This window comes from Aspergillus costaricaensis, assembly GCF_003184835.1.
Source record: "Aspergillus costaricaensis CBS 115574 unplaced genomic scaffold BO79scaffold_13, whole genome shotgun sequence".
Lineage (NCBI taxonomy): Eukaryota > Fungi > Ascomycota > Eurotiomycetes > Eurotiales > Aspergillaceae > Aspergillus > Aspergillus costaricensis.
In genome coordinates this window covers 468,373-490,026 of record NW_020291813.1, presented here as the reverse complement: position 1 = coordinate 490,026, position 21,654 = coordinate 468,373, and the positions used below count along the sequence as shown (strand labels likewise).

General features: G+C 52.6%; 7 protein-coding genes across 7 annotated transcripts; 3 read left to right on the top strand and 4 right to left on the bottom strand.

Moving 5' to 3' along the window:
* Positions 1-749: 749 nt before the first annotated feature.
* Positions 750-3,440, bottom strand: BO79DRAFT_172033 (uncharacterized protein). Its single transcript, XM_025679614.1, has 2 exons — positions 2,965-3,440; positions 750-2,855 (listed from the first exon to the last, which is right to left on the bottom strand). Exons 1-2 carry the CDS (start codon positions 3,167-3,169, stop codon positions 919-921), a joined length of 2,142 nt encoding a protein of 713 aa, XP_025540399.1. The 5' UTR covers positions 3,170-3,440; the 3' UTR covers positions 750-918.
* A 190-nt stretch (positions 3,441-3,630) lies between these two features.
* BO79DRAFT_245008 (metal homeostatis BSD2 family protein) lies at positions 3,631-5,373 on the bottom strand. Its single transcript, XM_025685430.1, has 3 exons — positions 5,174-5,373; positions 4,590-5,087; positions 3,631-4,525 (listed from the first exon to the last, which is right to left on the bottom strand). The coding sequence occupies exons 1-3, from the start codon at positions 5,195-5,197 to the stop codon at positions 3,944-3,946; spliced, it is 1,104 nt and encodes a 367-aa protein (XP_025540398.1). The 5' UTR covers positions 5,198-5,373; the 3' UTR covers positions 3,631-3,943.
* Positions 5,374-5,580: 207 nt separating this feature from the next.
* On the top strand, positions 5,581-6,119 carry BO79DRAFT_193768 (ubiquinol-cytochrome c reductase complex assembly factor 2; the record flags this gene model as incomplete). The annotated part of the gene is made up of 2 exons (XM_025681001.1): positions 5,581-5,673; positions 5,757-6,119. Exons 1-2 carry the CDS (start codon positions 5,659-5,661, stop codon positions 6,117-6,119), a joined length of 378 nt encoding a protein of 125 aa, XP_025540397.1. The 5' UTR covers positions 5,581-5,658.
* A 196-nt stretch (positions 6,120-6,315) lies between these two features.
* On the bottom strand, positions 6,316-8,254 carry BO79DRAFT_172023 (3-oxoacid CoA-transferase). The gene is made up of 3 exons (XM_025679613.1): positions 8,073-8,254; positions 6,823-8,002; positions 6,316-6,767 (listed from the first exon to the last, which is right to left on the bottom strand). The coding sequence occupies exons 1-3, from the start codon at positions 8,133-8,135 to the stop codon at positions 6,454-6,456; spliced, it is 1,557 nt and encodes a 518-aa protein (XP_025540396.1). The 5' UTR covers positions 8,136-8,254; the 3' UTR covers positions 6,316-6,453.
* A 783-nt stretch (positions 8,255-9,037) lies between these two features.
* BO79DRAFT_237286 (ubiquitin-specific protease UBP2) lies at positions 9,038-13,771 on the bottom strand (the record flags this gene model as incomplete). The annotated part of the gene is made up of 12 exons (XM_025684676.1): positions 13,514-13,771; positions 12,664-13,412; positions 12,405-12,612; positions 12,307-12,352; positions 11,862-12,256; positions 11,723-11,811; positions 11,135-11,669; positions 10,400-11,078; positions 9,923-10,343; positions 9,696-9,867; positions 9,165-9,638; positions 9,038-9,117 (listed from the first exon to the last, which is right to left on the bottom strand). The coding sequence occupies exons 1-12, from the start codon at positions 13,533-13,535 to the stop codon at positions 9,038-9,040; spliced, it is 3,870 nt and encodes a 1,289-aa protein (XP_025540395.1). The 5' UTR covers positions 13,536-13,771.
* Positions 13,772-14,043: 272 nt separating this feature from the next.
* Positions 14,044-15,006, top strand: BO79DRAFT_172017 (NADH-ubiquinone oxidoreductase 213 kDa subunit). Its single transcript, XM_025679612.1, has 4 exons — positions 14,044-14,258; positions 14,332-14,451; positions 14,512-14,706; positions 14,784-15,006. The coding sequence occupies exons 1-4, from the start codon at positions 14,078-14,080 to the stop codon at positions 14,873-14,875; spliced, it is 588 nt and encodes a 195-aa protein (XP_025540394.1). The 5' UTR covers positions 14,044-14,077; the 3' UTR covers positions 14,876-15,006.
* Positions 15,007-18,937: 3,931 nt separating this feature from the next.
* Positions 18,938-21,605, top strand: BO79DRAFT_146088 (SLM1 family PH domain-containing protein; the record flags this gene model as incomplete). Its single annotated transcript, XM_025678439.1, has 4 exons — positions 18,938-19,460; positions 19,516-20,003; positions 20,056-20,393; positions 20,456-21,605. 4 exons carry the CDS (start codon positions 18,938-18,940, stop codon positions 21,603-21,605), a joined length of 2,499 nt encoding a protein of 832 aa, XP_025540393.1.
* Positions 21,606-21,654: the final 49 nt, after the last annotated feature.

The following is a 21,654-nucleotide window of genomic DNA, read 5'->3' as shown; positions in this document are numbered from 1 at the left end:
TCCTACCCTTGTGCTACTAGTCTACTTGCTGCTCATCAGCTGAACCTCCCATCCAATCCAATCCGCCTAATTACAAACAAAAGCGGAGTATACTACGTGCATACTTACCTAGACAGGAGAGTCAGTCCGAAAATGGGCCATCTAATGCTTCCTTGTGATTGACTGCTTCACTTACCTTCACCGGGGCTGGCGCTGGGGCTGAGCTCGGCATTGCATTCGGGGTTGACATTTGCTTTTTCTTCGGAGATGCTTACATTTTGCTTGTTTCAACTAATGGAGATGGTCTGATTGGTGCATACTGTAAGGAGAAGTACATGAGTGGGTTGGAGATATGGGGGGAATGTTCGTATTCTGAGACGTGCTTGCTAGCTAGCCTAGCTTCTCTGCTTATTTTGCGTGGGGTTTGATTGGAGGGTTATGAGTATTTGGTGAGGGGTTTTTTACTTTGTGTTGGGCAGGGATATGGAATTGAGGAGAATGAGATGGTAATGTGGTTACCTGATCGGTGGTGGGTTTGCGAAGGGGGAGGGGGGGTTGGTGGTGTAGATGATTCTATTTTGTAAGTGTTTAGTAATTGGGAATGTGGGAGTGGGATGGCTGGTTTACTAGCTACGTAGTAGCTACTAGCTTGGGAGGTACTGGTCTTTCCTAGGGGGAGGGGGGAGGGGGGAGGGTAGGTACTATCATGCTACTGTGATTTTCCTGATGTCTATCAGAGGATAGTGCTATAGCAGCTTCAGCTTCAGCTTCATATTCAAGGTATATCAGTATATCAATTGCAGTTACATATCATCAAATGCATATCGCTCAAATGCCCAAAACATCAATAGTATATCATATCATATCACAATCACAACTCGAACATATCCCAGGATATAACCAAAAGATTAATCATGCCATATGCAGTCAAACCAATGTCTAGCAACTCACTGCATAAACAGACATACAAGCAGCAACAACCAGATCCAACATCTTGATACCCTCATCTTCGATAATCAGCTTACCCAATTTCGCAGACTTCCCCCGTAACCCTCCGCCTGCGCGCTCCCGTGCAAGAGAAAGATCCAGACGGTCCTCACTCGGTGGCCGGCGCAAAAGCCCTGATTTCTCGCGCTCTTCGAGATCCCCGGCCCCGCTGCTCGTGCTGCTATTTGAGGGGTTCCGTGTGTGGTGGCTGGGGCCGATGTTATCGCCGATGGAGGTGATACTGGCCCCGGAGCGAGCGCGAGGTCGCGTATACTTGTTCGGGTTGAGGAGGCGGGCGAGAGAGTCGCGTTTCGAGGAAGGGTTTGCGGAGGTAGGAGTTTGCGGAGAGGAGAGGTAGGAGTCCGTTGGGGGCGAGGTAGGATGATAGGGTGCGTAAGTGGGAGTGGGCTGGTGAAGGTGGCCGGTTCGAAAGGGCGTGTTGAAGCGGATCTCGGCGACAGTGATGGCAGGGGGTTCAGGCGTGGATGTCGGGTGGTGATGGTGGCTGCTGGCGTTGGGGAAGCCAGGGGTGGGTATCATGTGTTTGCATTTAAGGCTGCGGCCGTTGACGCTCGTTGTAAACGTGCAGATGCCATTCCAAGGTGAGTTGAAGGTGTAATAGCCGCTCTTCAGCTTGGAGTGAGGAGGGGCATGCGGTTTCGTGGGACTGCCACTGGCAGTGCTGTCCAGGGATGGACGACCCGGAAGGTCCAAGGAGCCTCGCGGCTCTTCTTGAAAGTATGGTCTTGAGACGCAGAGCTTGCGGTGGAATCGTCGGGGTTGAGGGGGCTCATTGGGGACGGAAGTAGGAAGTGGAAGATCAGCCAAATCAGCCAACGGGTGTTTGGACGACGAGAACGAGATGGACTGGCCGCCTGGGAGGTTTATCCCCAGACTCGCAAGGGAGAGCGGCTCGTTCTGCGCCGTGAATCGATTATACCCCGGGGTAAGGATATCGATGTCTATAGGCCCACCATCCATCCGGGGCGTTGACATGGTCGCAACATTCCACTGACTGCCATGCGTAGGATCGCGACGTATCAAGGTGATATGGAATCCCGGACGATCAGGCACCACTCTGTCATGCGGCCTCTGGCGAGGGGACTGGCCCGGACTTCTGGCAGGACTTCTCGCTGGGCTTCTAGAGGGCGACCCCAGAAACGAATGTGATGGACTTCCATGAGCGGAATGCGGTCTAACCGGGGGTCGTCTTGAATCCAGACTTGCCCGACCTCCAGACATGGCATCATATTTCTCCTTCCACGTTTCCTGGCCCTTTGCCAGATACCCTGACAGCGCAGTGCTCCACCGATTGGCCCTCTTCGCCGGCAGCGGGTCTAGAGGCGGTCCCAGCACGGGCTCTTCTCTCGGAACAGCAGGCAGTGGCCGCGAAGGGCGCGCAGCCATGGGATCGTCAAGCGGCGCGGACTCGAGGACGGGGTCGCGATTGACCGGCGCGAAAGGCGGGGTGACAGGGTTGTAATCGTTTGCATGAGCAGGGCCCTGGAAACTCGGACGAGGAGGCAGGGCAGGGCGCTGCAGATCTGGATTCAACGGCGACGGCGCTCCCTGCGACTGCCAGGAAGTTGGGCGAGGGCGCGCAGGAGGAGGAGGAGCGGTCGCATCGACCTTGGGTGCGCCCGCGCCAGGAACAGGCTTGCGCCGGACATTGTTCAATCGCGCAAACTCGCGCGAAGGCAGAGAAGCCTCCGCCTCGTCTCCAAGGGCTTCTTTCCGCAACCTAGCCTCCTCTTCGCGCTCCTGCTCATATTCCTGTAGCAGGACGTCATCCTCGGGCGTGGCAACGTGCAAATAATATAGAGAGGAATTGATGGCTTCGGCAGAGACGCTAGACTTGGTAGCAGGTTTCAAGGGGGTAAGGAATACATCTAGAGGACGGAAGAAAACAAGGGTCAGTTGATCTATCATATGCATGTTTGGTGCCACCGCTTCTGCGGGGCATTCCTGAGCGATCGGAATGGCAGGTAAGCGACATACCTCGACTGCCTGGGACCCGCACAATATACAGCACTAACGGATCCAACTTCTTCTGAGCAGGATTGCGCGGATAGGCAGGGGGATTGGAGGCAATTGCGGTGATGGAAGACAGCGAGCGAGCCTCGACGGGGGCTTTGGGGAGACTCGGCGGCGAGGCGGCCATCGGGGCGGAATCCCCATCCCCCGCGGCGTCAACCTTGGTCATGGAGAGAGAGGCGGGGGAGATGTCACGGAGAGGTGAATTTGACTGGATAGAAAATGAACATGAGGAGAACAAGAGCGAGAGGTAACCACTTGTGATAATAGAAAGGGGAAAGTCAAGAAAGGAAGGGGAAGAAGGAGAGCGGAAGACAAGAAGATCAACGCGGAGAAACCGGAGAGACCGCCAAGACGATCAGCATCGGGCAGCAAGCTCAAGCAGAACAATAGTCTGAGAGTACTTATTGAGAAACAGGCACACCGGGGCGACGGGGAACATCCCCAGTCGCAGGGCGGACGATCTTCAGCGGCGATGCTTCCATTCAAGGGTCCCGAAAATAAGGCTGCCTGCTGAAGGCAAATCGGAACGAGGCAACTCCCAATTGGCCCAAATGTCTCACTGTTTACTACTAGGAAAGTTGTACAGAACAACAAGGAGTGAAAGAGATGAAAGTCGAATTGTTTCCACTTGGATTCACTTGCCAAAGGTATCTCGCAAACAAGATAACAAGGTATTCTAGACTACAGGCCCGGTAACTCGTGCAATAGCTGGAACCGACCATGATGTGTAAATGGTAGGAGAAAAAGAAGAAGAAAGGAAATAACGAAAAGATGAACCCGGTCAACGATAGGCTACCAATGCTCTGCAGGCTCCCATCCATCCTACAACTGGATCGTAGGGCCGATTATAAGAATAACGAAATCGTGCAAAGGAAGGAAAATGAACTCCGAATGCTCCCAAGTGAACTGTACCCAGACCAGACCAAGATTCCCATATTCCCTAGACAACTGTCTCCGATCGCTCGCCCTCTGCAATGACAGGAACGCTAAGCCCACGCTCAGGACTCTGTAACACCAGCTGCTCGTGACGGCGTGCCCGCAGGAAATCGCTGATAGCTCGAATCAGAATGAACCACCCGACAATCATCAAGACGTATGAAATCCATTCGCTCGTGGTGATAGAGGACACGGCTCCGCCTCCGCCATCACCACCCGCACCACCATCGACATTATTCGGATCGAAGTTATGACTGTTCGGGTCCGGGGGTGTCACGTAATCGGCGCCTCCTTCATCCGATCCTTTCGACTCACTGCCACCCTTCATGTAGAAACCATACTGCACCAGCGTGAGGCCAAGACCAGCCCGGCTACCGTTTTTGGCTGCGTGCGTTGTGTGAAGCAAGTAGGTCAAGAGGAATCCAACCAACTGGAACGACATGGAGATCATGGCATTCCAGACAAACGAGAAAATCGATCCAACCGGCAATCCATCCACAAACACTTCGTCCGAAGAGATACCTGGTGCGAGAATTGTCGTCTCCCAATACGGCGGTGTAGCATCTGCGGCGGCCTCCTCGTAGGACTATCAAACAGCACATCATCAGCAACCATCATCCCATCGCAAATCTCACAATAAGTCAACCTACCGGAGGCAAATCCTCATTCTTTTCCCCGCGCTCCGGCTTAGCCGCCAGATTAGCAAAGACACCATCGTTCGACGAACTGATCACCCGACTCGCTCCCGAACTGGGGGTACTGAAAGATGGCAGAATCGTTTGCCGTCGAGGAAGGCTTCCACCGATGCGCGAGTCGCCAGACTGTTGCTCTGAACCGCTTGAAGAAGAAGACGCAGCCGCAGCGGCGCTGCTGGTGTCCGCCACCGGGCGGGAATCCGGCTGAGCCCGCATTAAGCGCTGACGATCGTCGGGCTCTTCATCAGACTCGGAATCGCTGCCATCACCGAACGCATCTGCCAGGGTTTGGTCTGCATGGTCTCTGTGGGGATCGTCGTGGAGTAGGCGTCTCGATGATGGGGAGGAGGAACGAGAGTGGAATGAGGGAGGCGGGGAGGAAGGTGTCGGTCGGAGAGGGATAGAGGAGTGTGACTGGGGGGTATCATCGTCGTCTTCATCACGGGCGTTAACCTAAGCAGAAAGATCAGTACTTTGTTTTTCTGACATCCAAATGCCGAACCCGACGGCTTCTATCAAAGAACGTGGGTGCCTCATACCCGTTGATAACGCTGCGAGCTCATGACGAGCTGAGCGAGCGGGAAACCGGGAAAGAGCGGAGTAAAGGACGGTGGGGACGAAACAAAAGAAATCAACGGCGTCGAAAGTAGGTATTAGAAGAGGGGCAATAAAAGGAGGCGCAAAGAACGTGGATGGGACTTTGAGGGGGGAGATTCAAAGGAGATGGGAAGGAGACGATCAGCTGGAGATGACGAGAGGAGAGAGAGAGAAGTCCAGGTCAGGCAATAAGGCAGCAGCATCAGCAGCATCAATCAGCATGCGGTGGCTGAGCCGGATTGCCGCCTCCGGATTGCCGCGCCCGTGACCGCCTTGCCGCCTCAGGCAGTTCCGCTGTTTTTCGAGCATCTACAGACATCTAGATAGATCTCGAACAGTATCTCTCCAGCGCTTCTCTCATTCACCATCCTGTCGCCCCTATCACTCACGCTAAAATCACACGAACCTCACACACAGATATCCCATCATGGCATCCAACACAGTACGTCGATCCTCACCACCTCAACCCAAACCCTCTTCAATCCCACCTCTTCTGCATCCCAACTTACTAAACACCAACCACAGCAACGAATCACCACCCTCCTCAAACACTGGCCAACCGACAAAGTGCGCCCCTCCTCCGTGTCCGTCCAGAACTACCTCCAAGCCTGCCTCCAACCCTCATCCACCGAACCCACCTCTCAGAAACAGCCTCAACAAGAAGGCCAATTACAAAAAGTCAACATCGACGAGAAATCCCTCAACGCTCTTTCCTCACTCCTCGAAGACCGCTACGCAAGACGCTACCCCCTGTCGCCGAGGTTGCGCAGGCCGGCGAGTAACCCGGACCATTACGATAATGTGATCCGGGAGTTCGATGAGGCGCCGGACCGGGACTGGATGGGAAGGTTGAAGAAGAGGTTGGGTGGATTGTTGAGGTTGAGGTAGTTTGTCTGTCTTTGGGGTTTAGAGGGCTATTGGGGAGGGGAGGGGAGTGGTGGTAGTGGCCATATTTTCTTATGGTGTTGTGTTGTATTAGTACTATGGGATGGCATGGGTGAAGAAGGGATTATAAAAAGTGGCTCTGGTTCTGGTTCGGGTTCTGTACTTTACGACCTTGTATATATAGTGTAATCTTTGGGTGAAGAAATTGGTATCTGTTCAATGGCATTAATTTGGATACAGCGTGGTATATATGGTGTGTTTGGGGAGTCAGGTCAGTTGTCGATTGACAACGCCGAGTTATACATATTTGCAGTGAGGATCATCATGTCAATCAGATCTACAGCATCGGCTTGACATCATCAGCCACCTTGAATGGTGCCTCCGTCTTGCTCCGCACCTCATCCACGGTGACTCCATCGGCCAGCTCAACCAGCGTCAGTCCATCCGTAAAGTCGACGTCGAATACGCAGAGCTCGGTGATGATTCGGCTGACGCACGTCTTTCCGGTCAAGGGGAATTCGCACTGCTTCACGATCTTCGGACCGCCCTTCTTATCCGTGTGCTCCATGGTCACCACCACCTTGGTGGCGGAGGGGTTCGAGACGAGGTCCATAGCTCCACCGAAGCCCTTGATCTTGCCAGGCAGCATCCCTAACAAACATTGTCAACCAGACACCCAAAGAACAATTATACAAGGACCACTTACAGTTTGCCAAATCACCTCGGGCACTGACTTGCATCGCGCCCAGAATAGTCAGATCGATCCGTCCCGAGCGGATCATACCGAAGGACTCTTCGCTACCGAAGCAAGCAGCTCCAGGCAGCAGCGTGACCGTCTCCTTGCCAGCGTTGATGAGATCGGCATCCTCCTGTCCCTTCTGAGGGTACGGACCCAGACCCAGGATGCCGTTCTCAGACTGCAGCATGACCTCTACAGAGGGATCGACAAAGTTAGGCGCCAGCATGGGCATGCCAATGCCCAAGTTCGCGTACATCCCGTTCTTGAACTCCTTCGCCGCACGACGAACGATGCGTTCGCGCTTAGCAGCAGTATCACCCTTACCCAGGGCAGCCGCCTCCTCGCCCTCTTCCTTGGCAAAGGTATACTTTTCGATGTTCTTGGGGGCTGTGCTCTGAATCACCCGCTTGACATAGATGCCCGGCAGATGAATAGCAGCGGGCTCAATCTCGCCCGGCTCAACAATATGCTCAGCCTCGACGATCGTCATCTTCGCATTGCGGCCCATTGCGCCATTAAAGTTGGCCGCAGCATAGCGGAACTGGCAGTTACCCAGCTTATCAGCCTTCCAGGCCTTGACAAACGCATAGTCACCCTTGATCGCTTCCTCCATGACGTAACTCTTCTTATCGAAGACCTTGACATCCCTAGGCTCACTGTAGAGCGCGACAGTTCCGTCGGAATTATGCTTCAGAGGCAACTCGCCCGTCTGCACAACGGTACCACAGGCGGCAGGGGTGTAGAAAGCCGGGATGCCCGCACCACCGGCACGACAACGTTCCGCCAAGGTACCCTGAGGAGTCAACTCGAGCTCGATCTCTCCGGTCAGGTACATGCGCTCAAAGGTCTTGTTCTCTCCCACATAGCTAGCAATCATCTTCTTGATTTGCTTAGACTGGAGAAGAAGACCAAGACCCGCTCCGTCGACACCAGCGTTGTTACTGACGACTGTCAGTCCCGTAATGGAGGGATTCGCGCGCACCGCGCTAATCAGTGTGTCTGGTACACCGGAGAGACCAAAGCCACCGGCCAATAATGTCGAGTTGGACTTCATATCCTTGATTGCGATGTCTGCGGAAGACACAACCTTGTTGATCTCAGGTCGACGAATACTGCTAGAGAAAGCACGTGCGAGGAATCGTTGGTGCTGGAGTAAATGCATATGTCAGAACTATCATTTCCAATCTAGTCACATTTGGTGACACAAAGATGCTTACCTTGCTGGGATCAGCAGAGAACTGCCGCGCCAGGCGCAGACATGTCGCCACTTGTGACGGCATGATGGACCACGAGTAGAGGTATATATGTATGTAGCTTCGATGGTTACAGTTGGCAGTCAAGTTGCGCAAAGCCGTTAGGGTCCAGAGTTGACAATCACTCCCGAGACACAAGAAGGAAGAATGAAGGTATCAGAGGAACATGAAGGAAGCGGAGAAGAGGAGGTTATATGAGGAATGGATAAGTACGGCCACATGCGGAGTTGCGGAACGCCAGCCGCCATGCCGCCTTCCCCGGAATTCTCCCCGCACTTGTGCTCTCAATGCATAATCTATATACTGAGGAGATCCGACCCCTTGGGTTAGTCTATTTTGTGTACCTCAATGATGGAAATGTAGATGTTCATTTTCCACTGAACCGGTAACTCTCATCCAGTCACTTCTCTAAGGTCTTCTGGTGCAATGGCCTCAAGTCTTATGCACAGACATGCGACGGTCATTCAGCCTGCAGGGCAGTTTCTCCCCCACTTGTGCTGCCGACTGTCGTTCCGATCCCGATCCGCGGCCCGCTTCGGACCCGCCGCCGAAGTCATGACTAAATTGACTGTCACTGCAGCATAGATAAGTAAATTAGGTTGATTCGATCTGAGAAGGATACAAGGCAGAAAATGACATGGTACATTATCATCGAATATCATGATGGAGGACATCACCTGCTATGTACAGGAAATCATGACAACATCTCCGCTAGCGCATGCACAAAGGATATCGTCAGAAAAGTTACACGCCCGCACAAACCAAACGGAACATCAATATAACTACAAGAATAGCCTGTATTCTCGCAGTCTTCCCCGCCTCATATCATCCAGCTCTAAAGTCTTTGCTCGGTCATGATGTCCAGTCCTGCAATTTACCTCTATAGCTGAACTGTAGGCGTCCCCTAGAAGTCTAGGCCTAGTATGAATTTAGCCTCCATCGTCGCCCAGGCCCTTGCGTTTGAGTGGATTTGACGTCGAGTCTCGGACCGGCGGCTTGACCTCTGAGCCTACCACTTTACATGGTCTAAGTCAGTGCTTGTCTTCGGTGGCCAACCCCAGGCAGTCTTGCCGGATCCTGCATTGGCATCGTCTTTAGCCTCCGTCATGGGGTGATCGACTACCGTACCTGATCCGCCCTGGTCTGTCCAGATCTCGTCGTACGCTGGTGGATTCATGTCCACATCTTCATTGGCATTCGCCGTGGATTCTTCCAAGATTTCCCTGCAGACCGGGTCGGCGAGCCGATCCTTCATCGTGTCGTTGACGTATACCAGGAAGTATGGCGTGGGCGGGTTGGACTGCCCCTCGTCCTTGAAGATCTCATCCAGGTCGTTTACTTCGGTGACATAGTTGTCATTGTATTTCCTCCAGACGTTCCGTTCAAAGTCGAAGATGTAAATGTAGTAGTGGCCGAAGGAGACCGATCCGTGGTGGACGAAAACGGCATACAGGCGATAAGCCAGGTACTTGTAGTCGGCAAACTGAGCGGTGATCTTGTTCTGGGTCTCCTGGATTTGGTTTTCGATATCTGTTTCGAGTTAGCGCCTGCATACCAGAGGCCAAAACTTGGGAAGCGCGGACGCACAGTTCAAGTCAGCCTTTGCTATCTGAGAAAGCTGATCAACCTCGGTGATTATTTGCGTGTCAAAATCGATCGCGTCCTCTGCATAATCAGGCTCTTCTCTCATAGCTGCCAAGTCTTCGAGTACTTCCTTAGCGCCGTTGAGCAAACCCGCCGTATCCATGCCGTCGGAATCCTAGATTATGAATTAGATGTCTGGGCCCACAACAAGCGATGCGGGCGCAACCTACCACTTGACGCAGTAACTCCGCACGGCGCGCCTCAAGCTCTCTGAGCGAGTTCTTCCATTGCCAGCACTGCTGTCGCCGCTCCAGGAACTGCGGTTGCTGCGAGTCCATATATCGGTCAAGATAAATCGTCTCCTTCAATCCGAGATGGTGAGTGGACTTGAATGAGCGCTTCGTTGCGGGGTCAAACTGGACACGCTGAACCTGAATCTGAAGCACTGGCGGGAGCTTGCTGATAGCACCGTACTGCTCAGCCACCGAGTTCTCTACATTCACCTTCTGTACGTCAAAGGCACCGTCAATAGCTGCATAAATGTCACGAGGGCCAGTTGCAACATCGATTTTGATGTCACACCACCACTCTTCTTTGGACCGCACGCCTTTTTCTGAGGCAATATAAGATCGAGTTCTGCCGTAGAACAGACTATAGTCAGGGCAGTCAGTCATGGGATATTCGTGCCCAGACGGCTCCTGACTTACTCTTTCACTTGATCAATTTGCTCGCCCTCCGGAGAATGAGCAATGGGCCGGATAGCACATTGGCTCTGGAAAAGCACGTTGTTGATAACCTCCGTCACATCCTGCTGCGCTCCGATCTCTACCTCTTCTATAAGCTGCTTCTGGGGGTCGACTTGTGGGGTGGGTCGCGGAGGCACTGGCGGTGGTCGATTGGAAGGTTCGACATTGTCTATGGGTGTTGTATCGCCGGGGGACCCTACTTCGGCGGAATCAGATCTAGGCTCATCCTGCACGTCTTTCAAGTCCAGATCAGCCGGAGGTTCGTTCTCTTTATCGTCAATCGGAGGAGATTTAATGTCATTCTTGACACCATCAGAGACAAGTGTGGCCTCGCTATCGACATCGCTAACTGTCGAGCGCTTGACACCCTCGCTTTCGGTAGCCGTCTGGTTCTCCGCTTCTTTCTCCACTTCCTTCTCCGGAATCGGTTGCGGCGGCCCAAGAGGTCCTAGTACCGGCATGCCGTTGATTTCACCTAGGGCACCTGCGGGCCTGTACGCGGAGATTGTAGACCGACGACGTATCGCTGCTTCGTTAGAAGGACTGATCAATGTCAACCGCGCCAACTCCTGGCCCGGTGTGACATGAGAGGATGGGGAAGTAATCATGTCGGAAAAAAGTGTCCTTAATTCTCTGAGAACTACATAGAATCTGCGTTAGTTTTACGGTCATACAAGTGAAATACAGCGCACTTACACCTTTGTGAACGTTCGACCTCCTTCTTAGAGACCTTGCGTGATCCCACCTGTTTTTTACTCAGGCTCTCATCAGTCAAGTCCATCTTGAAACTCTCAAAATCCAAGACCATCTCCCTGTATGGGCGGACAGAGAAATAGAATTGTAGCAGACTATTGAGGTAGCATGTGTTGCCGATGTTCTGCAATCCAACGGGCCATTCCGACATATTACGGTCCGGCTTTGTATCATCAGAAACCATACTTCCCAGCAGCGTGCTATTCTTGTCTTTGGCAATTATGCGCAATGCTTGATTGTACGTCTCAGCTTGTCCCGGGGCTTCATCGACGCATATCGTATAAGCCGCCATAATTGCTCCATCGTCAACGGTACGATCAGGAATTTGGAGAAGCCGGTAGGCATCCCCGATATCCATTTCACCCGCTGTCATCTCGCCAGTTCTGACGAAGTGTCGAAGAGCATCCGATTTCCGCGCCTCCGCAATAAATTCAACGGCACGGCGCGCAAGATCCCGGCTTGATGGTGTGTCATTGACCTGAAAAGGACATCAGCGCACATTTACATGGATTAGTAATTGGCGGCGTTTACCTTAGCTGTATACATGGCCATGATGAAGTCATCGCTTGTCTCCTCGCTCACACCAAGGTAAACTTGCGCTTGCTCAACAGTTGCCACTCCTTTGCCCTGTTAGCTGCAGATCTCGAACGCTCGCTGTGGGAGATCTCACTATCTTCGGCCGCTGACTTTATGCGCTCACTGCGCCTGCTGTCTCCAATCTTCCACAGTTCTCTGCGCGATTCTGTCTCCTGGGTGGTGGAGCTCAAGTAAGCATGGAAGGTCCCAATGATGCTGTCCTCGGTAAGCCGCGGATCGTCATGGGTCAAACCGAAGTACTTGTAAGCATTGATCACATCGTCATCAGTGTATTTGCCGTCGGCATAAGCCACTTGAACGGCCTGGTCAATGGCTTCAGCTTCGTAGCCCCCTCTAAGATTACCTATCGCTTTGAGACATTTCAGGTATGTGGGCATGCGACCAGGGTCTACGGCAACCTGGCGATTGAACGCCTCAATAATCAATTGCGCAGACATGTCTTCCACAACGCCCAGATCTTCGTAATAACTAAACCTTCGTCAGTCGACGTCAACAGGTCAAGTCTGTATAGCACGTACGGAGCAGGGGGCATTTCGAATGAGTCGACATTGAGAGCCTTCTGGTCTGCAGGAGCTTGGTAAGCATGCAGCCTTTGAAAGAGTGGTGGTTGACCTACAGTCTAATGCTTCCAGGGCACTCAAGAGGTCATTCTTTGCTATTTGATATGAAAATTCCACCTGGTGGCCCTTCTTCTCAAGTACTGGCCTATGCTCGATGAGCACAGCAAGCTCATGTAGAACATCATCGAGGAATATTTTGAGTTGATCCTGGTAGGGCACTTCGGCCCAGGCGTTGGGGCGCGGAGGCTCCCAGAAACCTTCGTTCTATGTAGAGTTAGGTATCAATGTCGCAGCAATCGGCAGGCATATACGGACCTTGACAGAGAAACCTAAGAATTCCAACAGGTCTTTGCAAGGCCTGCCTTCAACACCGAAGCACGCCATGAACCTCTTGTTGATCGCTGATATGGATTTACCTTGTTGACTGGGATTGAAGGCGTTAATAATATATGTGCGCAAGTTTTCCAAGACATTAATGGGCTGCGGCCGAGCTATCCCTTCCAGGCGCTCGGGATGTGTTGCAATCGCCTCATCTGCTCGCTGCTGCAGCAACTGCGGATCGGTCAAGAGTTGTACCCATTCTGGATGTAGCACAGGAGAGACAATCCTGACGGACACTGTCGTTGGACAAGTGAGGTAGGAGCAGTCATAATGGAAGGTCTCCGCCACCTGGCCCTTGGGTGTGATTTCTTCTGCCGTTGCACCTCCTCTCTGCCTCCCTGACTTATATACCAGATGGTGTATGTGTCCCGGCACACTCTGACTGCCGATCCCAGGTGTCGACGTCACGACCAGCTGCAGATGGTATCGGCACTTGGAGCATATCGCTGATACTTTGGTGGGGTTGCATGAGCTGCTTCTCTGCTCTGGTTTTGGTAGGAAGCTTTGTTTCGATTTGATCACATAAGTGTGACGGCATGCTGAAGGCGATATGAATTCTGATGGTCCAATATAGTGATCGGGGAAGACCGGGGGGACCTCCGACAGCAGGTTGCGGCCGGAGCCTGGAGGATGAACAGGGTCATAGTCGTGGATATCTTGCACAAGACGCGGGGCAGTCTTGCCTAGAAGAAGAGGAGATAATTATTAGTCCAACTGCGCATTCTCTGCAGGTGCCCAGGACGCTGAGAAAGTGATCCGGATTATAGGAGGCTGTGATGCATACCAGGCTTCTGCGGAGACGACATGGGTAGGCCCTTATGAGCTCACAGTTGCCGGCGAACCTTAGCAAACGGAATTTAAAGCTATCTGTGGGGTTATTCACATAAAGTCTGTAAATTAAACGAAGGATAACGACGCGACTCTCTTGCAGGGATGGTCCACGTTATTGTATCGAACACATTCGATTCTATTGGAAACAGAAAGCTGGACCGTTAGATCGTCGTAACAGCGGGGAGTCACTGCAGCAAGTGAGGCAGAGCAGGCGGCAAGTTCCCAGCGAACGACCCGCCACTCTCAACGCGAACAGCTTTAAAAAATGATAGAAGACAACCACCAAGCGTGCAGGAGGTGACAGAGAATGATGCCCGCACGCCAAGGGAGGAAATCAAGAGGTTTGGGCATAGATCAGATGCTCTGGTCAAACGGACTGGGAAAGCTTGGGAACCTGGGGAAGGCGGTCTGTTGAGGCAGAAAGCGCGAGGTCCCAAATTCATCGAATCTCATCTCCGTCCGGACGACATTCGAGAGTGACAGCCACAGCTTAATCCCCAGCTCCTCAACCGCCACCATGGCTCCGCACCACGAAGAGCACTACCACCCCAAGGATGCGATCGCGGCATCGATGAAGACCACTATGCTCACTGGTGGAGCGGGTCTTTTCGCCTCGGCCGTCCAGAACACCCTCACCAGACAGAACGTCGGCCCGCTGGGCGTGTTCATCCGGAGCGGTGGTACCGTCGGTATCTTCGGTATGAATGCAATTGTGGACGCCTAGCGAATATGTTCTGGATTCAATAGGTTGCTAACGATTTTCGCGTCCAGCCGCCATGGGAGGTACCTACGAATTCGTGAAGACCGCATCCGCCAACCTTCGTGAGAAGGAAGACCACTGGAACGTCGCTCTGGGAGGTTTCTTCTCCGGCGCCATCCTGGGTCTCCGAGGTCTGTTGCCCGCGATCCGACCGTTCAATTGATCAAACATTGGTTCTGACAGGTCCGCAGCTCGCACATTCCCCGCCCTCCTGGGCTACGGCGTCGCTCTGGCCACCGCCACGGGCGCTTTCGAATACACCGGTGGATCGTTGTTTGGCCACAAGAAGAACACCGATATCGACGAGTTTGAGCGTCGGGAACAGCTCCGGAAGACATACAGAATCCCCGCAGAGCAGACTCTTGCCGAATTGGGCGAGGGACGAGGTGCGTCTTTCTTCTGTTGGAGGCAGATGGCCGTCCGCTGGAAGAGAACCCACGAGGTTGCTAACCCGGTTACACAGGTATCTATGGCCCTGGATACGCCGAGAGACGGGCGGAGAGAATCAAGGAGGCATACGGTATCGAGGTTCCCACAACGGCTCCGGCATCATGAACATGGTTTTGTTAGATATCTCTCCTGCGCAGTCCCTCAATTCTCAGTCTCGTTGTGTAAAACTACTACTACATCTTTTCTTATTTCTGTCGATGCCGTTCAGCTAGCCGACATGGCAACCTCCACCAATGAAGATTCCATTTTCTGTTCTAAATCAAAGAAATACTACACGGGTCACCGACCGGCTACAATTTCCGAAAATAGATACAGCACACCCAGCTAGTACCTCTACATAGCATCAATGCATGATCTGTTCACCGAGAGCAGCCAAGCTGTGAGAGGCGAGGGGTAGCAAAACATAGCATAGCATAGCGTAGCATAGCTCAGCAGAGACAAACAGATCAGGTGCCCGGCCAGTAGACACAGAACAACTTATCTCAGAAACCACTCAAAACTATCATCTACTATACAACTTGTTCACCGCAGGGGCAATATGCAAGTTTGCTTTTTCTCCCCATCTTACTGTACGCTTCACTTCCCTGGAAAAGGTTCCATAAGATCGGTAAGTAAGACGAACGGCACAAGCAGGTGACAGTGACACCGCCGATAAGTTGATACCACCAATACCGGCTGACTGCTGGGATCGAAGCGGCGAAAGGCGGGGAGGGCAGCTGAACCCGCCAGTCTGTCAGCCAATCACACGGCCGGCTTATCCAATCTCAGGCAAAATGGGTGTGGGCGTTCTGTCACACAGAACATGAAGTGAACTACTATACTCTCTCTCACTGCACTACGTAAATAGATAGCCATGTACTCCGTACTTTGTATAAAGATGATGTTTCAAGTTTGGTTTGGTCGGGCAGGTCAGCAATGAAGTACCAAGTAAGGTAACGAACAGACAGGACAACCTGCAGGACAGCCGCGGAGTAGAGTAGTATGAGACTGGTGTTACGGTGCTGGGGGAGGGGGAAAGGGTGAGCAGTACTTAGTACGTTGTGGTGGTTTCTGTCAATCTATTGACATTGATACAAGGGGGTGTGCACGATAATCAGATGCAGGGGAAAATATGATATCACCTTTCTTCCCCTCGGGGAGGGAGGGAACCAAACACCCCCCTTTAAAGGTTGGAACCAGCCGGAGTTGATCGGATCAGCAGCTGGGATATGGTTTTGATGTTTCCGTCGGTCAATGTTCATTGGATAGCTTCATCATTGAAAAGTGATGGATAAGAACTACTTAGTAAGGTGGCAGAAATAGTTTGTTTGCCATTACTGATCACTTGCACGCTATGCATGATACATTTACCCTGTATGTATGTATGTATGTATGTAAGTGCTGGCTGGCTTATGGAGTAGATTGCTACTAAATCTGGACCAACCGTCGACCCTGCTAACTACTCCCTAATCTCAGCAATGCAGATTACACTCGCAACATTCTAGTACTCGTACAGTAGTGAGCTACGTCAAGTAGATTGATATGGAGATTGCCGGTGGGCTCATGATTGCGTTAGAAATACATTTAGAAGAATTTAAGTTCGACGCTTAACTTGAATATGAATTTCTGAGCCACAGCAGTTCAGCTGGGTAAATAAGCAAGCAAGTTAAGAGGCAAGGTGTGTGTGGGTGTACCCGTACAAAGTACTGCAACACTAGAAAAGAAAATCCCAATGTCGAACCCCATCGCAGGAAATCCATCCGGATCGACATGAACATGATGAACCGTGCATGACGTCGAGGGGTCAGAGTTGGTGTCGGACTTTCTGGTTTGCTGCCTTGACGATACCCAAAAGGGGAAGAAGACAAGAACCACGACGATCGGCCCGACAGCCTCCTTTTTCCCTCTTTCTCTACGTGCAGTTCGCGAGAGAGACAGTTGCCACCGCGTTGGGGCAAGGTAGGAGGGGGGTAAGGGAACCTAGGGAAGGGAAAAGGGGGAACTCCATCGAAGCCATGAAGAACGATTGCGCGCCGGCGCTAGAAAAGCCAACCCCCCGATGAGCGGGCTGGTGGACTCAGTGGAGAGGGTACAAAATGATACTTTGTACTATGTGGATGAAATTTATTTTATGATGACTGCCATTTCCGCTTAGATGAGTATGTATTGGGGAGAGTGATTGGCCCAGCGGACAATCCCCGGCCAAGCAATTTGCCCGTTCAGCCAGTCAGATGCAAGCATAGCCACACCCACCAGCCTTGCTTGGCCAGAAGAGGTAAGTGCAGACCGATGAACAAGCCACTCCTTCAGTCCGGCCTTGAATTAATCTGCTGCCATTTCAGTGAGTTGTTGCTAGTGGTGCTGCACGGTAGGATTCACTACTGTCTTCTCAAACAGCAAGGATGAAAGGCAGAATGATTTTCCTGGCGGGGAGGCACTCAACAATTAGTAGTTCACGATTACTACCAGCTTACTACTGGGGACCCTTTTATGATTAGTTTGGGCGGGATACGAACTGTGATGATGTTGGCGGAGGGGAAGTGATGACGATGACTTGCCAGCTTCGCCTCTCCTGAACAAGGGAACAGGCAACGGCATTAAACCCACTTCCAGTTCCCCAGCAATACTACTTACTAACTAACAGTGTCTATCTGCCTGCCTGCCTGTCTGTCTGTTCCTTAGGGGCAGATCCTTCTGTTTTATTAATATTTATTTCCTCTTCATTTCCGTGGGGAGGTTATTTTTATACTGCTAGTATTATTCTTGAGAGTGTCGACTCTAATTAGCGACGAATGCGGTATCATCTAGTGGTCCTGTTCTGGAAAAGGAGACCATTCCGATCGACCACGATCACAAGCAAACTATCTACAACTACTTTGCGACTACCCCGATCTCTCAGCTCTGATTGCATGACTCTTCGTGTGTCTGGCTGGTTCTAGTTCAAGGATCTGGTGAAGTCAAGTCGGGCCCGGAGATTCCGTTCCAACCTTTGGGCGTCATACCGTCGCAGACTTTCACCAAACAACTGGGTGCTTTTGTCCGGCGTAGACGTCATCCGGAACCGGCACTTGAATTATAGCTTCCATCATTTCCCCCCCTTTTATCACGACGAGCAAGAAGCAAGAGAAACAGTTTGAACTTGCATCGGAGGATTTCTCGTGCTTTCTCCTGAGTTTTACATTCTGTTTGTGGATGAGTTGGATCCCTCCACTACCAACTATATTGTCGATCTACCTGCCGCCGGATCTTTTGTCACTGACTTACACTTCTCCCCTGCCCCTACCCTCACTCATTCAGTACTTAGTAGTTGTTATACTACGTACTACTCCCACTTGGCTCCCGCTTCCCTTATTACTTACTATTACTCTGGGATCCATTCCTCTCTTCCCTCGTCCTTTCGACCCGGTGGGGCCCAATCTCCCTGGGAAACTAAATAATAACCCCCGAGACGCGTTCTGATCGGCTGCTGATTATTCCTGCTCCTGCACCGACTACTCCGGCCACTATTGCGAGCGCAATCGTACTAGTCTCACCCGCTAACCCGTCCTTTCCTCTCTACTTGCTGTGTTGGTGCACCGACTTGCAGACGACGACGACAAAGCACCATTGCGCCGGACGGATAGGAGTTGTTGCTGGCTCTTTTGCCCCCGCAAACAGTCCGCCCCAGACCCTTTGGGCCAGAGTCGAGACACTTCCGGCTGGTCGCTAATTTCCACTTGCTTGATTCCCCCCAATTCGCCCTGGTAACCACGGCTAGGCTTGCTTAACACTACCACTACTACCACTACCACTACCACTACTATCTACTCCGTACTATCCTGTCTCCCTTCTCCCCCCCAAAACTAGATCCGTTGTGATTCGTTCCGGGGTGGTGGATTCAGATCTCTCTCCTTTTTTTTCTCTCCCCTCCTATTCTCATTTCTTTTTTTATATCGCGTTTCATGATATATTATCAGACCTTACCCTTATATTCTTATCACGGCCGCCCGCATCCGGAACTGTCTTGCACCCAAGCTTGCAACCACCCGGTCGCTCGATATCGACACACGGGCCTAGCCAGGTCTGCACCGCCCGATTGTTCCCAACTGCTACCACCCTCTCCGTTGTCCGTCACATCACCGCCCTCCTCCGCCTCCTCCTCTTCCTCCCTCCCCCTCTTCCCTCCCCTTCCCCTCCTCCTGTCCAGCCATGGCTATGGCCGTTAGGTCGCAAACGCCAGTGCAGGACACTTACGGCTCTATTCCACACCACCCCGATCTGCTGTTAAATCGCGGGTACAGCACGCGCTCTAGCTCCCGGCCGAACTCGATCGTCGCCAGCACCTCCGGTTACCTTGCGCACGGCGCCAATCCTGAGGCACCAACCTCCCACCCGTATAACGGCCGCTTCCATGAGGAATTCGATGTCGCCAGTCAGCGTGACTCGGTAGACGGTCCATCCGGCATGCAGCGATCCGCTTCCCAAATGTCACAAACCCGTTCCGCGACCCCGACCCGGACCAGTACATTGAAGAAGAAAGCATCCCTCAGCAAGAGGGGCAGTATGCGCCGCAGCGGTAGCAAGCGCAGCTTGCGCGCGGGCAGTGTACGGAGCCTGGTCCTGGGTGACAAAGAAAAGTATGGCGCCGATGGCGAAGATCCGAACAGCGCTTTCTATGTTCCTATTCCCACGAATGGAAGCCCGACTGAGGTTCTGGCCAATCGATTTCAAGGTATTTCAGCATGTTGTCCCCGATTTTGGGTCTCTGGTGTGCTAATTCATGGTAGCATGGCGCAAGGTCCTGAAGGATCTTATTATCTTCTTCAAGGAAGTGCAGAAGTCCTACGAAACCCGATCAAAATTGTTCCTATCAGCATCCAATATCATGCAGAACACATCGCTTCCCCCCACGTTCCTCAAATCCGGTGGTCTGTCCGATGCGACCGACATTTTGCGCGACTTTCACCGACAAGGATACCTGGAAGCGAACAAAGCCGCGGAGGTGGAAAGCGAAGTCGTGAACCAGCTGATGGGTCTGCGAAACGATCTGCAGAAGAAGACCAAGGAAATCCGGGGTCTCTCTGGTGATTTCCGTAACTCCGTGGAGAAGGAAGTCGACGCCACCCGCAAAACGGTTCGACACTTGCACGAAGCGCTGGGTTTAGTTGACACCGACCCTTCTGCAACCTCTGGAAGAGGCGATCCGTTCATTGTTCGCCTGGGCGTGGACAGGCAAATTGAGAAGCAAATCGAAGAGGAAAACTACCTGCACCGGGTATGTGGTTCGTCAGCAAAATTGCAGGATGCGGAGCACTAACGTTTTCTAGGCATTCTTGAATCTGGAACATTCGGGTCGCGAGCTCGAGTCCATCGTTGTCGGCGAGATTCAGAAAGCATATAATGCATATGCCAGCATCCTCAAGCGTGAAGCAGATGAGACATATGACACCGTCGAAAAGCTGCGCGCGGGGCCGATCTCCATGCCTCACGATCACGAGTGGAACTCCTTCATCGCGAACACGGATGAATTGGTCGATCCGCGCGTTCCTCTTCGCGATGTGGAGAATATCACATATCCGGGTAGGGATCATCCCGCGGCAGTGGAGGTCCGATCCGGGATGTTGGAGCGCAAAAGCAAGTACCTCAAGAGCTATACACCCGGCTGGTGAGTATCACTCGGGATGAAGGTCCCATGTGTCCTGAAATAATTTTTGCTGACTTGAGTAGGTATGTTCTGTCTCCTACTCATCTTCACGAGTTCAAGTCTGCCGATCGAGTCGCATGGCAACAACCGGTGATGTCATTGAACCTTCCCGAACAGAAGCTGGGGTCGCATTCGCAGCCAGACTCGACATCGCACAAATTCATGCTCAAGGGGCGACAGACCGGGACAATGCACCGGGGCCATTCCTGGGTCTTCCGCGCGGAATCGCACGATACGATGATGGCCTGGTATGAAGACATCGAGAGCCTCATCTCGAAGACTGGCGAGGCTCGGAATGCATATGTGAGGCAGCATATTCGAACTGTGAGTGGCATGAGTTGGCGGAACAGCAGTGATGGGATGGATGAAGACGAAGCAGACCGCACACCGTACTCTGCAGAGTCCGCAGTCTTGCACCAGGAACGTCCGACGTCTCAGCCTCGCGAACCGGGCGGGCGTTTCCCCAGTGACGTGCAAATAGACCGCCATTTGGAGGCTCCACTGTCACCCTCTAGTGGTGAGAGCTCTGGCGAGAGAGATCTTCTAGCCGCAGCCGGCTCCTTACCTGACGGTCGGGATTCGTTCAGCAATGATGTAGAGATGGGCCAGAACCGTGCTGGTAGTGCTGCTGCTGCAGCTCCAGTGGAGAGACACGATAGCTACTATGGCAGCTGGATGAGCACGTCAGATGGCGGTCGACAGAGACAGTTTGGCCAACACACCCAAAACTCGAACGACAACCGGGAAAGAGTCGGATCTGATCGAGGGAGTACCACGAATTTATATGTGGCGGGACTTGGGTCCACAAACTCTCGCGACCCTTCTCTGACCCGCCAGAGGGAGCGCGGCGAGAGCACATCAACTGCACCAACAACGACGAATGTAACCGACTACACGCATACCACCGTGCCCACGTCGATTGATGAACGGGAAGAGTCTGACGCTCAAGATGACACCTTGGTGGAGGACGGTGTGGGCATTACGAAGCAACCATCGGCGGCTTCGGTAGACGGCTCAATGCGGACGCCACTGGCTGGACCTGTCACAACCGATTCGGCGGCTGCCTCGCAAACCGGAAGCCTCAGGCGTCCTCCACCGCAGTCCAAGAATAGTGTGTCGACGCTTGAACTGCAGATTCCAGGCCATTACCCTCCAACCGGTATGGCTGCATAAGCAACGACTGTGCTCCGGCGCTTTGTTGCTATTTTCCTATGTCACCAAT